Raw genomic sequence first — 16,951 nt, 5'->3', positions numbered from 1 at the left:
AAAGGTTCTGAAGAACCTAGAGGCAGGACAGGAATAAAGACGCAGACGTAGAGAATGGACTTGAGAACACGGAGAGGGGGAAGGGTAAGCTGGGACGAACTGAGAGAGTGACATGATATATACACTACCAAATGTAAAATCGATAGCTAGTGGGAAGCAGCCACATAGCACAGGGAGATCAGCTCGGTGCTTTGTGACCACCTAGAGGGATGGGATAGGGAGGGTGCGAGGGAGACGCAAGAGGGAGGAGATCTGAGGATATATGTGTATGTATGGCTGATTCACTTTGTTATAAAGCAGAAACTAACACACCATTGTAGAGCAATTATATTCCAATAAAGATGTTAAAAAAGAAAGAAAGAAAGAAAGAAAGAAAGAAAGAACCCTTGTAGGAGACCGCACTGGGGAGCCCCACAGGAGACTCTGTGAGAGAAACTGATGATGAGGCCCCTTTGGTCACCAAACTTTCTTAGATTAGATAAGCCCAAGATGTGTCCCACTTCGAAACAGTGCTCCTTTAAAACAATCCCAGACCCATCATGAAGGTCAGCAATGACCTAACTGACAAATCCAGTGCCAAATGATGTATTTCCCTCCTTCCTGCAAATGCTCCCTTGCTCTCCGTGTTATGACTTTTTCAGGTGAAAATGGCAAGAAGGGTAATGTCACCAAGGAATCAGGTGGCCTCCTCTTCCAGAAGACTGCCCTGAACAACTCTCCCCCACCCCACGCACTCTCATGCAAATCTCTCCTTCGAGAAGGCCCACATGGACCTTGAAGTCAGGCCACAAAAGACAACCCAACCTATACCCCTGCCCAAACCTGTTCTTGTCAGTAAAATTTACATAATTTTGAAATTTTTATATCCATGTGAGCTATCCTAGAAAACTGGATAGTGAATATATATTTAATAGTTGTCACTCTTATTAATTACAATTATGAACAAGTAACGTAGTTAGTACACATACTACGTCTTGTTAGACCTAAAACTTGTTTGTTTCTAAAATACATCCTGATTTCAAAGATGCTACAAATGTGAAAAAAATTTGCATCTTAGAATCATGAAATACAATGTAATAATATGGTAAAAGTTCTAAGAAGCTTCAAAAATCTGTAGAAAGTTAAGAAATTACAAATAAAATGGCCAAAGACACAGCTGCAACGAAATCCATGTGAAAATTTAGGGAGATGTGGTATTTGCTTTTGAATATTGTCCTGGGGATATATATGCCCTCAAAAGGACCCCATTTGCCATAGGGTCTCTGAACCTTTTGGAGCTCCAGGCAGCACACAGACCTTGGTGATCAACACGTCTCCATGACTACGGGCCACACTTAAGTCTCACGGAAGATGTTCCATGCTTCCTGACCGTCCCACAGATCCCCTGAATATTCCAGCGATGCTCTTTGGTCTTCATCTCACTCACCATCTCAGCAGCCACCATCTCTGCCTGTCCAAACGATCTCCTCTCTCAGCTTCAGTGACATCAGTCCCTTGCTGTCCCCTTTGCCAGTTCCTCCTCTGCCTGGTCTCTCTTCCTGTGCTCCCCTCTGAGCCACGGCATCCACTCCACAGCCCTTCTACCATAGCATGCTTACTGCCAGCTCCCGATGGATAGTGGTTGCCCTACTTGTATGTCTACCCATCTGCCTGGCCTCTTCACCTACACATCTCGCAATCATCTCAAGAGGAGCATGTCTAAAGTGGAATTACGAATGCCCTCCCCTTCATCTCCCTTCTCCCAGTCTGTTCCTCCGCTAGCTCTGTAAATGGTCCTGCCTCCCACCAAGTCATCTCACATGGTGACCCCACATATCCACTCTAGTGGCAAACCTCATCTGGTCTCCCGTCCCCTCTGTAATCAATGGCCTCCAGGCCCCCATCTCCGCTAGCCTAGAGCACTGCAGTGGCCACTGCCACCCATGGCCCTCCTTGAGACGGCTCCTGCCCAGCCCCCAATATCCACTTCACACCGCTTTCCTCTCACCCTTCCCACTGGACTTCTGCTGGCTCCTACACAAGCCAATGCTCTCCCAGTGCCCTGGGGTCTCCGCGGCTCCTGCTCATCCTTCCAATCTTGCCCTTAAAACCCCCTACTTGGTGCGGCCTTCTCTCTGATGGCTCCACCTAAGGAGGTCCCTGTGTCAACCTCAACCTCTCCGTGCTACTCAGACCTGTTAGGGCAGTTGGCATTTGTAATTATTTGTTTTCCATCACCACCACCCCCAATTTCACAAAAGAGGGGTGAGCTCTATGTAACTCACACCAGCACTCCAGATGCACCTGGGCTCAGATAAGGTGCTCAACAAATGAGACGAGTTAAAGGAATGGCCACATCCCCTCGCTTCCTGAGCACCACCAGTGCTGCGGGAATCCTCTAGGAGAGGAAACAAGCATGAGTCCCTCGGCCAGTGACCAAGTGTCAATCGTCCCACAGAGAGCTCAACCAGGGCACCAGGTGATTCGGTATCAGAGTCCTGAGCTCAACTGTTTGGCACACTGAACCTAGCTGGGCTTTAAAAGACCACTCCCCAAAGCATGACAAAAAACACAAATATGTTCAAGGCTCCAAATTTTTCTCCTTTATTAATTAAAGAAATCTAGATCTTTGGTAACTGCTCTCCCTCACTGTACAAAAATCTCTGGGCTCCAAGGGGCCAGAAACAATTTACAAAACTCAAGGAAGACAACAAAACATGTTTGAGGAACTGCAAATAAGCAATGTAAACACACCCCAAAGGGCTCGGAGCCACTAAAACATGACACCAGGACATACTGAAGGAGCTTTGGGCCTTGCAGACAAGAAGTTACATAGCCCTGAATGAACCGAAAGCCCTCAGACCCTCAGCCTCTTCATCTGTAAAATGGGAGGTGTAGTGATGTCTTTCAAGAGGCTGTCAAAAGAATAAGGTAAAACACAGTGTGAGAAAGCACTTAGAAAGATACTAGGCAAATTATGTGCACTTGCTGCCCTGCTTCTCTGTCAGTTCCCTCTGGTTCCTGTGCGCCCAATAGCGTGAAGGCCGTGGCTGGGTCACCTGGCCTGGTGAAGCCTGCCCCGAGCCCCGCGGTAAACGTCTGAGGACTTCACTCCAAAGGCACCAGCTGCGGATCTCTCCGAGAGTCCACCTGTGCCCCTGTGGAAAAGTGGTGGCTAGGCTCCCATACATCAAGATACTTCCCCAGTTCACCATGCGGGTAGCCTGATAAGGCCAAGGCGAGGGGAGAGGGGGAGAGAACTGGTTTTATCTATTAGATGTCACAGACAGAAGGATGAGATGTTACTGCTACTGCCTCCCCCAACCATTCCCCGGAGCAGGGGCTTTCAACTGGGGCCAACTATAGGGGGGTCGGGGTAGAGGGCTGTGAGCATCGAGTGGGTGAAGGCCAGGGATATTGCTAAACATCCCACAATACACAGGATGGCCCCCACAACAGAGAAAGATCGCACCCCAAACGTCAACAGCGCCAAGGGAGAGAGAATCCTTCCCTAGCCCAAAGGGCTCCAGCCCAGGCACAGGTGGAGGCAACCAGAAGCCTCTTTCCAGTCTGGTCCGAACCTGCCCTTGACAAGCACACCACTCTCAGGAATTCAGTCCCCTGGAGCCGCAGAGGCAGGCAGAGGAACCTGTAGTGAAAGGATTCTGCCACTAAGTTGGGGGTAAAGGAGAAAGGATGAAAAAGTGGGCCTGGAGAAGATTTAAAAAAAGAAAAGGGAAGAAAATGTTAGGTCAGGGTTTCTCAGACTACAAAACACAGAATGTCCGTGAAAAGCAAACACTCTTACTCTGAAGCCAAAATGTGCTCCAGGTCACTGACCAAACCCAGGTGACAATCAACAGTACTGAAGTGCACGCTACTGCCCTCCCAGTGAGGACTGGAAAAGGAAAGGCAGGCGAGAACAGAAGAGCAGGGCTGGGGATCCTGGCCTGCTGCCCCCAGGGCTGACAGGAGCCACGTGAAGGGAGCAGTGGGCTTTGTTGTAAGTTCTGGGTCTGTATGGCCGGGAACAGGGCAATCCTGGCAACAAAATGTTACTGGAAGAAGAGAAGCAGATCCAGGCAAGTTACAGGGGGATGATCAGAAGAAGAAATAAAGAAGTAAAAACTGGAAGCAGCTTGAAAACAGATCTCATTGCTTGTACCCTTTCTTTTTAAAGAAGGAAGAATGTAGCAAACTGAGAGCGAATCTGATTAGGATACCTCAGTATCACTCCCTTTTCTGATTTTTTTTTTTTTTTGCTGCGTTGGGTCTTCGATGCTGTGCACAGGCCTTCTCTTGTTGTGGTGCACGGGCTTCTCACTGCAGTGACTTCTCTTGTTGCAGAGCACAGGCTCTAGGTGCATGGGCTTCAGTAGTTGTGGCTTGCGGGCTCTAGAGCGCAGGCTCAGCAGTTGTGGCGCACGGGCTTAGTTGCTCCGCGGCATGTGGGATCTTCTTGGACTAGGGCTCGAACCCGTGTCCCCTGCACTGGCAGGCAGATTCTTAACCACTGAGCCACCAGGGAAGCCCCTTTTTTTGATTTTTAACAAAAACAAAGAAAAAGAGATCCAACTCTTCCTGCTTCCAACAGCCGCAAAACTTCTAAGTACTGTAAGCAGTCAATTCCTTAGTTTTGGCAAATATACCAAGGTTATAGAAGATGTTAACATCAAGAGAAGCGGGTGATGGAGATACAGGAATTCTTGTCTGTATCTTTACAACAAATACTTCAAATTAAAGTTTTTTAAAAATCGAAAGACAAAAAGCAACTTTTTCTGAACATAATCCCCCAGCTTTCTTCTGAGTCTTCCCAAATCACTCTGCACAACTATGTGGATGGCAGCCCTGGCAGCGCAAGCCTAGGGGAGAGGACAGTGGCTGCTCCAGGCCCTGACCCATCGCTAAAGGCACATCAGAGACGCAGAAGCCATGTATGCACGGTGAGGTCCGACAAAAGAACACATTTACCCTTAGTGGCCGGAATTAAAAGAGATGCCATTTTGTGGCACAAAAGGAACCATTTTCCCATTAATAATCTGGGTTAGTTAGGTTGAGAGTTCCAAGGGTAGTTTCTATTTTACAGGTAGGAAATCTCAGGGAGAATGAAGACATGTGAAACCATCTGTCAAGTCAGACAGGACACACACATCTCACAGACAAGGTACAGTTCTCTGAAGATAAATGTCCTTCGTAACAGAAATGGATGGACTTCTACTGACAGCTTCAACCACTAACAGACAGGAAGTGTAAAAAAGCCCATCTCTCCAATTCTCTTGGCTCTACTGCTGAATCAAGAGGGTGACCTCTGGAGGAAAATCAAAATGACGCATGGACATGAACCCTCTCCCTCCACATAGGGACCTCGGGAAGACTAGCTGAATCATCTTAACTAGCCCCTTACGGGCAGCTCATCACAGAAAATTAAACTCACTGAGAGAGCGTATGCATGAGAAATACAGGTTATTTTCCTTTTACCCATGACGCACTTTTAGTTGCAGATCTTCACTGTCAGCACGATAAAATCCACACACCAAAGCACCCGCTGGAGACCCACAGCTCTAAGATCAAGGGCAACTTACCATGTTTGGCACGTTGGTGACTGAAGCATTCTTGATGTCTGCAGCGAAGGGAGGCAAGCTATTGACCATGCTCTGCTTGCTGGGCAGCTGAGGGTTCACTCCAGGGGCTCCCATCTGCTGCCCTCCAGTTTGACTAAAGGGTTGTCCAAATGGACTTGTGTTACCAGTCATTCCCATCTGAAACAAAAAGAGCAACATCAGCCATCCTGACGCGACCACATATGAAAGGAAGAGCCTCAGAAATGCTCACTTTGACCCACTGAAGCAAAAATCATTATTTCCTGTAAAATCTTCATTTCAATTATAAATTAAAGGCTCATTCTCAGGGTTCACAATTAGGATTATGAACAGAGCAACTTGCTCAAACAGCTACAGACTAAAGGCAGGAGACTAGTGAAGCTGCTCCCAACAACCCCATCTGTCCCCTCCTCCTAAATATCATCCCAAGAGCCAGCACTTTTCCACCTTTACCCCTCAGCCATACTCCTCACGCCAAGTCCCCTACCCTGAGAGTGGCACTGACCCATTAAGATCATTTGGAAAACAAAACCTTCCAGAATAACTGACAAAGGGGAGCTCCTTCAGTTTAATCCTTAATTACTCTATAAGTAATTCGTTTCTTTCAGCTACCACCCCCCAATCAGATTTAAGTTTCCATTATTTCAAAATGCACAGCAGAAATACTGACAAAGAAATGATATAATGTCTGGGATCTGCTTTAAAACCTAGTGAGGCAAGGGGTAGTGTCAATGAAAAACGACTGGACAAACGTCGGTGACTCCTCACCAGGGGATAGGTGTGTGCGGGTGTTATACTAGCCCCTCTAATATTATACGTATTTGAAGTTTTCCATAATAAAGTCCTATTTTAATTACAGAGAAATAAAAGAAACTGTAGAGTAGATAAAGCCAAGAATGGAAAGGAGGAACCCCACCTATGCCGCGGGGTGGGGCAGCAACCAACCACAGGAGTCAGAGATCCCCTCCAGTCAAGAGACCCTGGCCAGGTTCCCGCCAGACCCCTCAGCTCTAATCTCCACATGCATGAATCCGGGAATCTCCACAGTGATGTCCTGCTGCTCAGCCACCCCCTCTGGAGAAGCAGAGTCTCATTACTAAGAGAGTGGCTTTTTTAGTCTGCCTGCTTTGCTCTCTCACGAAGTTGCAACAATCCATCTGCTGCCTACTGCCTGCTCTAGTTTTCTGGTGTCCTGGTGCATTTGATGTTTAGAAACTGGGAGGAAGGAGTCTCCTGAAGGGAAGAGCCCCCTTCCCTAGGGGAGAGAGTTTCCATTCAAGAAATCACAGCTCAGTTCTCTCCACCAACCTCACATGGTGACTGCACCAGCCCGTTCATGCTGGTTAACTCACGTTCCTTCTACGGACCTTTATCTCACCTGAAAGATGAGCGTCTTGCACAAGACAACTGCATTACTTCTTTCAGCTCTAAAATTCTAGGCTGCAAACAAACAGATGCTCAACACAATCGACCCCTTCCTGCTGAAATGTCCGCATAAAAACACAAATAAAACCAAACTACTGTAACCAAAAAGATCTTGTTCTGGCATTTTCATATGTACTGGTGGTTTCCACATATAGCCCTCACAGCGGTACTTCTCAAGTTTTTGAAAGTGAACACATTCTAGCTGCCACTTTTGCCTTATTTGCTTTACTCGAGTAAACTGAAACAAATTTAAGTTCAACTGAAATTCAAAGTGAACTTGAGAAAACTGAAACAAAAACAAACTCTTTACGAAGCCCACCAAGTAGGCTCAACTCTGAATTCAGATGATTTAATCAAGGTGAGACTTAATCAGCAAACTTTTAACATAAAGGACATTTCTGATTCTCAACTAGGTTCCTTCAGTTGTTATCTGAAACTCAGAAGAACTGAAGCAAAAACCTGTATTTTCAGGAGGTGTTACACTAAATTAACTCCACGTAATGATTACTTTTTGTAGAATTCTGCATAAACTCAAACACTGCTCTCAGAGCCCCAAGAATCTGGGGAAAAAACATGGTTATAATTTCCATTTCCTAAATTTCATTTAAAATTTCTCTACTTAGGACCAAACATGTCAGAAGACACATGCATCAATTGACCCTCCATGAATCCCTGCTCACAGTCAGCCAGCGTTTACCTAGCGCCTGCTATGAACCAAGCCCGGTTCAGAACACATTCAGATGCAATTTTCCTACTTGTCATAGAGCTTGCTCCATGTAACCACCAACCTGATAAACAAGAAAAATCAATGTTGTTTTGGAAGTTTCTAGTACTGACGAATCAAAGTGGATGGCAGCTGGGGGGTGGGAAAGGAGAGGCAACTGTCCTTCCACTGATGCCAACTGTCCAAGGCAGTCAGCCCTTTGGTGTAGAGAGGGACATAAATACCAAGAGGTCAAAGAGCTTCCAAAGGGGACCTGTGCAGCTCAAAGTTCATCAGCCCTGTTAAAAACGTCTAAGGCTCTGCGAATATTGGGACGGTGTTCACATGATCACCTTGCCAGGGTGAAAACTGGGTGGGTGTGTGGCCTGGTCAGTTGGCTACTACTTGCCTGGTAAGCCTCTGGGACAAAGCACCGAAGTGCTGTGGACACTGACAGATTTCATCAGGAAATCTGTTCTCACCTTTTCTTCTTGGCCATTCCAGAGTGAAGGAAACCTCTCAACATGGTTTCAATTCTCATGGGACAAGAACCAAGGTAAAGTCAAAGATCACAGACAGCAGGTAAGGAATGGCCAGCTCACAGGAGGCTATGTGTCTAAAAAAAAATTGGGGAAAATCCCACCCTCAGCCTATGACAACACATTCCAAGGATGAACCAAAGCAAGCCACAGCCACCTTCGGGATCAGGCTCCAAGGTCAAGGACCAACTCCCTGGTCCAGGGCCAGTCCCTCCTTAACATCAGAGCTAACAGAGGCCTAGGTAAGGACAGTCCTCTAACAGGCCACCCAGCCACATCAGCCAACTAGGCCCCGTGGTTCCAACTACCCCCTGGCAGAGCCTGGTAGAACCGGAAGGCTGCTCCAGTCCTAGCCTGCAGTTTTGAGTAAAAGCCCTTCACTTCTAGAGATTTCTAGATTTCTGATTTCCTGTCTGTATCTCTTCTCCTTTGATCAGATCAAACATTCCCAAGTCTAGCTAACACATGTTTTTTTTAGCACCAACGTGTTCTTTAGCTCATGATGAAATAGTATAAATCGAGATGTTTCTCTAACTCCAATTAATAAAATCAACGTATTTAATTTCCCAACAGTTACTTGATAGCAATATAGTAAACTTTATTTTCTTTTGTCTTTTCTTTTTTTTTTTGCGGCACGCGGGCCTCTCACTGCTGTGGCCTCTCCTGCTGCAGAGCGCAGGTCCCGGACACGCAGGCTCAGCGGCCATGGCTCATGGGCCCAGCCGCTCCGCGGCATATGGGATCCTCCCGGACCGGGGCTCGAAGCCCCAGTAAACTTTATTTTCAACTGAAGTTTATCAGATTTTGGTTTAAGGCTGCTACAGAACCAGCACACAATCTTTTGAATAATATTCAAAAAGTAGAACAGCAGGGCTTCCCTGGTGGCCCAGTGGTTGGGAGTCCGCTTGCCGATGCAGGGGACACGGGTTAGTGCCCCAGTCTGGGAAGATCCCACATGCCGTGGAGTGGCTGGGCCCGTGAGCCATGGCCGCTGAGCCTGCGCTTCCGGAGCCTGTGCTCCGCGATGGGAGAGGCCACAGCAGTGAGAGGCCCGCGTACCGCAAAAAAAAAAGTAGAACAGCAGAAATAGGCAACTGTTCAGTTAATGGTGCAGTTTATATAAGAACAAATTAAAGCCTACAGAATAAATATTTATATTCTGCCTCATTCAGCAACAGCCTATACATGTTAAAATATCCTTTCACTCTATTCTTCCAGAGCCCTTTTAAGCATTTAATTCAAGTTCAACCTTAGAAAATAGGAAAAGTTAAGTATGGTAAGTACTGAAAAAAAGGCAAGCTCCCCCATAAGAAAATCTAAATTAAACAATGCGTTATAGGTCTACCAAGTATCCCCATGAAAATGCATTCTTGTAACCAAGTGTATCAATCAATCATTTGAGAACCTACTTACTCTGTTGTTTGTCTATCACTTCAATGAGACAATAAAGACATGTAAACTACAGTCCCTGTGTACCAGGGGAGAACAAACTAGATAAGAAGGTAAAAAAGACAACCTCCCCCAAACCCCCCAAAACTAGTGCCAGATCCTGAGGCCTACCCCCTGCCCCAGGATGGGATTAGGTATTAGTCTTGGCATGACTCTAAAGCATGAGACCAGATGAGGAAACCTGTCTTTAGGGTTTAGCCCAAACAAACCTGAACAATGCCTACACAAGCCTCATTATGAAACAAAGGTAGTGTCCGCAGCAAATTCTGTTGATAGCACCTGGCCCACCAGTCAAAAACTGCTGAAGTTCTGAGCTGTTAGGCAAGAAGGTGAATGACAGACATCACAGAAGAGGGACAGAGTAGACGATGCTTCTCTACTCTGACAGACACATACTACAGATACGCTATGGAAGGTTCAAAACAGGACACGACTCTGTGGCAGTATCTGTCATAATAATATTTATGACAACCCATCCTAAATCTATCTTTGGCACAAAACCAGGATGAAACTTCTTGCCTTCCTGGAACATACATCTCCTCTGTGGCCTTGGGCCCCAGTACATAGTGGGTATCAATTAGTATTTGGGGAAAGAACCAAATAAATGAACACTCCAAGAGACCCACTGCATCATGCAGCCCACCCCTCGGAACAACAGAAACCCCAACATCAGCCCTGAGGGCAGGGGGGGGAAATCAAAGAACCGTGCCCCAGTCACAGAAGCCAAGCACAGATAAGGGTCACCACTGGGTGAAGCAGGCACTGGGAGTGGCAGCAGAACAGGCTCCTTTCTGTTTTCTAAACAGTCACCACGAGGATCTCAGCTACTAGCTGCAATGGACAGGCTGTCAGTCGACTGGCCTGTGCTCAAAGGTTGAGCACAAAGAGCATATGCACTCGGAGTTGGTTTTACAGGACAAATACGATTTTGTGCCCCATGACAGCACAGACGGGAGCCCGGCCTGGCTGTACAACAGGCACTCTGTGCTTACGTGCACTAGGCCAGCAAACCTTTGGCTTTGGTGCAAGGCCTCAGCCAGGCCCAAGCCCAGAGCTTCCCACTGGTGCACTGCGATAATGGTCCATCAGCCTCCATGGTCACCTGTGGCTGCAAACAGCCTCCTCTGCTGAGCTCTGTGTGGGACAAATATTTCACTTTCTACTTGTGTCATGATATGACAACTATCAACATAATAAGAGAACAAGTCGTGGGCTGCAAAAGAGCAGGGAGATTCTCTCCACCACACTGCACTAACCCGGAGAAGATCTCTACTACTTACCTAACTCATCTAATCAAATAAGGTAGTAACTGAAAACCCAAAGTACTAAGAAGGGGTGTTAAGGAGAAGTAACAATGATCATGTAAGTTTCTCCCCAGAATAGGTTTCTACAATAGTAGCAAGCCAAGTATTCCTTTTCTTGCTCTTTCTTAGGAAAATGGGACAGAGAAACACTTTCTTTGCAGTTAGGGCCACCACAGGTTGTAGCTCCTCTACCATCATCAGCAGCCCAAACTCCCTTGAGATGAGACAGTGGGCCTGGGCCTGCCTGGGCAGTCCGTGGCAGGCAGGGGTGCCTGGGCAGAAACGTCTGTACACATTTTGTGTGATGTGCATTTTTGAGAGAAAAGGTCCATTATTAGATTCTCAAAAGGGGTCCTAAGACCCCCTAAAGATTAAGGATGCCTGCCCTTGGGGAAGGCAACTCCCTCTTCCTAGACCTCACACACCCCTGCCACATACGGGCCTTTTCCAGTAGCAGACTCCCATCCAGAGATGTCAACCACTAACGTAACAACGACCCTCACAAATGAAATCTCCCCAATTTCCATCTCCAAACATCCTCTTGAAATGCACACTCACAGGAAGGATCAGATCATAACTATTTTTGAGCTAAAAGCTTGATGGGGGACACACTGTGTGACCATTTGAGAATATAGGGAAAAGGAGGGAAGAGGGAAGATGCTCAGGACTGGAGCAGGACAGCCAGAAACACGCTTCCACTTCATGATTTTACTTAGAGTCCACCAGGGCTTCAGAAATGCTTCAAGTGGCAACAAGTGTTGAGTTTGATGTGGTTTCAATGAGCCCACTAAACACGCTTTTTCAAAAGCTGAATTCTTCAGCAGTTTCCTCACACCTTGATATACACTTAAAACCACACTACACAGCAGAGCAATCAGAGGAAGTACCGCTGTGTGTGTGTGTGTGTGTGTGTGCGTGTGTGCGTGTGTGTGTGTAACTGGTGTGACGCTGGTCAGGAAACAGAAAGAAAACAAAATACGGCCTTCAGCGATAAGCTTAGTAGGGACAATAAGACAGGTTAGAATTGTCAGCTGGAAGGCCTCAGAGAGTTATCTAGTTAAAATTTACACTCCGTCGGGCTTCCCTGGTGGCGCAGGGGTTCAGAGTCTGCCTGCCGACACAGGGGACACGGGTTCGTGCCCCGGTCCGGGAAGATCCCACGTGCCGTGGAGCAGCTGGGCCCGTGAGCCATGGCCGCTAAGCCTGAGCGTCCGGAGCCTGTGCTCCGCAACGGGAGAGGCCACAACAGTGAGAGGCCTGCGTACCACAAAAAAAAAAAAAAAAAAAATTTACACTCCGTAGATGAGGAAAGGGTGGCCCAGAAAGCTGAGGAACACAACAAACCAGCTGGTGAACCTGCCGTGATGCTGGCCCTGCCCTGCCCCTCCTAGAGGCGCCACCGCCGCTGCAGGCTCGTTGCCCCCTCGCTTATTTAGGCAGAGCCTCAGCTCCTCCAGGAGCACCCGGAATTGCACTGCCCAGACTTGCACCGCCAAAAGGGACAGGCTCAGTCCACCAAGACCAGGCGTCAGCAAACTATGCCCCCAGGGCCAAAGCAGCCCAATGCCTGTTTTTGAAAAAACAAAACAAACAAAAGTTTTATTGGAACATAGCCACAAATAAGATTTCATTCTAAGAGACAGCAGAACGTTGTGGTTAAGTATGGAGGACCTGGTCTGCAGGTGGCTCTGCCACTTGCCAGCTGTGTGACCTTCGGCAATTTACTTAAACTTCTCTGTGCCTGAGCTTTATCACCTGTAAAGTGGAGATGATAGCACCTCCTCTCTTTGGGTTGTGTTAGAATTAAGTGGATTCACGAACATGAAGCACCAAGAAGAGTGACTGACATGTAGCAGGTGCTACAGGTGCTGGCTAGTATGTTATTATTTGGCTTTGGGGGGGGATTCATTTTACACTAGATGTAGTTTCTTTCCTAAGTATGCTTAGGGTACTAATTTAAAAACTGAACATTTTTCAGAGACTGTGTGATGGTGGAGTGGTTCAAACAGGTAGGATCAGAGGGAGAAGCCAGCTGGGATTACTGGCATTTGATTATGAGACATTTGCAGAGAAACATGAAATAAACTTGTGACAAAAACAATCTTGTGCATTCACCAGCTGTAGAAATACTTTTAACAGACAACTATGTTCAAATTGTCCTAGTAAATCACAAAGTTTCCAGTTTCACGCTAGATTGTTTTCCAGCTTAAAAAATAATTAATACTCAGAATGTTTACTTGGAACTTAAAATAGATCATAAGCTGTAAAAATATATGATCAAAATACCCTAGCCTAACCTTCCTGGGTTGAAAGTTAAATCAAAACATCGAAGAATTGAAGAAAGAACATTTTCACAAAAAAAGACATTGATGTGACTCCCACTTGCAAGCCGGCCACGACAAAGCAACAAATGTTCCATCTGATGTGGCTTCGACCTAACATAACAGCTTTATTAACCTGAAGTTTTTAGCATCTTTCTTCACATGCTGGTACACACATAAAACCACAAATTCATATAAAGTATGTAAAAACGACACAATTTAGGATGCCATGAGCAAAAAGCTGCCAAATAATTTAAGAGTCACAAGTATTCACTCTTTTCAATGACTAAGAAAAACAAACCAAAAAACAAAGCCCAAAAAAAAAAAAAAAAAAACCCAAAAAACCAGAACTACCCCAGAGTATGGCCATATCATTTGTAAAGCCAAAAGCATTTTCTCCTGGCAACCTAACATTGTTGGGAGAAAGCCAAGAAAAGCAGTTTTCATGGAAAGACATGGCTGTGTTCAGCTGTCTGCTATCACCCACTTGCTCTTGGAATCCTTCCAGTACCTCAACTTGGCAGATAAAGAGTAAGTAGAAATATGCAACAAATCACAATGCCAAAGCCATCGCCTGGCTGTCCAGTGTCACCTGGAGTAAGAGAACTGGGAATGAGGACCCTGGACATGTGAGCAGCCCCCCTCGCTGAACTCAACTCTCAGAAGGACGCCAGCTTTGAAAGCATTCAGGGAAATACACAGCCCCCAAGTCTGAACACTCTCCTTAGACTAATAAATTGCAACTGGAAGATGGGCAGACGTATTTACTGACTTTCATGGTACTGCCCTTGGATGATATGTGGGCAGAATGTGACTTAGAAAGAACGGTGGAAACTCCTAAAAGGAAGGTGACAGGACAGCAGATCACTGCCAAGGCCTCAGGCCTCATTTGTAGTTGCCCAATTGTTCTAGAAACTTCTAGCAACAAAGGCAGTGCCCTAACACTGTTGGTATCCCTCACAAGTCACAAAAGTTGGACACACCAGCTCTCCAGGGTACAGTCTACATTAATTCACAAGCAAAAGCACCAGGCCAAGGTCAGTGGGGTAACTAATCCTGACTCTGCGGCTAATCAACCGCGTGACTGAGACAAACCTCTTGCTCCCTCTAAGTTTTAGTTCTCCTCAGCCGTGAGACACGAAGCATTTAGATGACCACTAGGTGATCTTTAAAGTTCCCTGTGACCCTGGACTTCCCTGGTGACTCAGTGTTAAGAATTCACCTGCCAATGCCAGGGTCATAGGTTCGAGCCCTGGTCCAGGAAGACTCTACATGCCACAGAGCAACTAAGCCCGCGTGCCACAACTATTGAACCTGCGCTCTAGAGCCTACGAGCCACAACTTCTGAGCCCACGTGCCACAACCACTGAAGCCCGTGCGTTTAGAGCCCGTGCTCCACAACAAGAGAAGCCACCACAATGAGAAGTCCACTTGCCGCAACTAGAGAAAGCCCGCGTGCAGCAACGAAGACCCAACGCAGCCAAAAATAAATTAAAAAATTTATTTTAAAAAAGTTCTTTGTGATCCGAAAAGCCAGTGACTTTCTTGGTTTTAAACAATCAGCCCTTGAATTGTATGATGTCTGTACTCCTGGAAGGCCCAGCTACCCGTAATGAGAGGCAGATGGGGACTCGGATTCGTGTGGCCAAGTGCCGGCCCCTGGACTGTGAGGACCTCAGTAAGTGTAGGCTCCCTGTGGGGTGGCCAGCGGCCCGTCCAGGAGACTGGGATTTTGTAGGGCGCTCCCTGCCACCCGCACTGCACAGGCCCCCACGCTTTCTACAGCTTCACATCCTCCACGCCATTTCCCAGATCGTGTTACAGGAAGTATCGCCAAGCCAAGGTGAGGGTGATAAAACTTAAATTGATTGCCTTCCCTAATTCTTCAAGTCCTAACATTTTTTAGGTGGGAAAGCAGCCTCTTTAGGATTGCATCAAAGCCAAGTGAAGGCAAGCCCACAGTGGCTATGGAGAAAGAGGAAAAGATGATAAAAGAGTAGGAGAGAAAAGGGAAAAAGATAAGAAAAAAGCACTTTATTTTATAAGGAATGAATCTGTAGAAAGATGAATTTTAATTTACACTGCAGCTCAGCTAAAACACAATGGAACAGAAAGCCAAGTTGTTGTTTTGTTTTTTTTGCAGTACGCAGGCCTCTCACTGTTGTGGCCTCTCCCGTTGCGGAACACAGGGTCTGGACGTGCAGGCTCAGTGGCCATGGCTCACGGGCCCAGCCGCTCTGCGGCATGTGGGATCTTCCCGGACCAGGGCACAAACCCGTGTCCCCTGCAGCGGCAGGCGGACTCTCAACCACTGCGCCACCAGGGAAGCCCCGAAAGCCAAGTTTTTAATAAACCTTATCCCGACCCTCTACAGGGCAGCTCTCTCCTGTTAGGCCAAGAATTACCCTACTCCATGGATTTACAATCCACTTGAAAAATGATGAAACAGATCAGGCAGAGGAGACAACAGAGGAACAAGGCGACGTCCACACAGATAATGCGTGAATTCAGGGGAAGGAGAGGTAAAGATGGGACCGAACAGGCAAAGAAGGTTGTAGGGAAGAGAGCCCATGATTATTTCTAGCAAAATTTAGAAGAGAAAGAAAGCTGACATTTAAGAGAATTTTTTTCTTCCTCTCCATTGGGGCAGGAAAACTAAACAAGTTCTTGTAACAGACAGGCGATCAGCTTCACTGCTGGGGCAGGAGGTGAGTCCCAGGACGCAGGGTGAGGACAGAAGCCCAGTGTTTTCTGGGGCCTCCTCGGCTGCAAGAACAGGAATGGAGAGGATAAAGTAAAGTCCCACCCAGCTTATTAAATGCCATAAATCTCAAACCATAAAACATACTCAAAGACATATCACTGTTTCAAATACATGTGGCTCTACTTCTAACCAAAAATTGAGTTGTGTAAAGTCCTAACAAAAATATACTTGGTATAGTAAAGTGTTCTTAGTCATGTCCACTGGTGCAGAGACATGGCTTTGAGGACACACAGAGGTACCTTAACACTCTACAGATGTTGCACCTCACTCCTGAAGATAATGTAAGTGAAAGCACTTGGAAAATGAAAGTGCAAAATCAATGTAAGGCAGTAGCGCTGGCATTAAAACAGTTCTTTTACTATAAAAACTCACCTATTACTGACAAGGGGAAAATGTTCCTTGTAAAACATTAACTTCTAAAAAAAAAGGATTAAAAAATATAATCCCCGTAACACATGCACACGTGTGCACACACATACACACAGAGCAAGGAAGACAGAACACCAAAATATTTAATAAAGGGTTTAGAGGTGTTTTTTATCTTTTAAACATTTTCTGTATTATTCAAATTCTCTGCATGAAACATTATTTTATCTAAGGAGGAAAAGTTATTATTTTTTTTGAATTTTATTTATTTATTTATTCTTGGCTGCGTTGGGTCTTTGTTGCTGCACGCAGGCTTTCTCTAGGTGCAGAGGGCAGGGGCTACTCTTCGTTGCAGTGCATGGGGTTCTCGTTGCGGTGGCTTCTCTTGTTGCAGAGCACCGGCTCTAGGCACGCAGGCTTCAGTAGCTGTGGCTTGCGGGCTCTAGAGCACAGGCTCACTAGTTGTGGTGCACGGGCTTACTAGTTGTGGTGCACGGGCTT

At 46.5% G+C, this 16,951-nt stretch overlaps 1 protein-coding gene across 3 annotated transcripts in view; it reads right to left on the bottom strand.

The window, feature by feature from the left end:
* The window catches only part of CREBBP (CREB binding protein), a 131,432-nt gene that overhangs the window by 67,556 nt on the left and 46,925 nt on the right, over positions 1-16,951 (bottom strand). For all 3 annotated transcript variants that reach the window (XM_067706815.1, XM_067706817.1, XM_067706816.1), the window contains exon 3: positions 5,562-5,738. In XM_067706815.1, coding sequence (XP_067562916.1) covers positions 5,562-5,738 — 177 coding nt within the window. The remainder of the gene's footprint in view (positions 1-5,561; positions 5,739-16,951) is intronic.

The sequence above is a fragment of the Pseudorca crassidens genome, chromosome 15 (genome assembly GCF_039906515.1).
Source record: "Pseudorca crassidens isolate mPseCra1 chromosome 15, mPseCra1.hap1, whole genome shotgun sequence".
Lineage (NCBI taxonomy): Eukaryota > Metazoa > Chordata > Mammalia > Artiodactyla > Delphinidae > Pseudorca > Pseudorca crassidens.
Note: the sequence above shows the minus strand (reverse complement) of the source record. Positions and strands in the feature narration are given on the sequence as shown.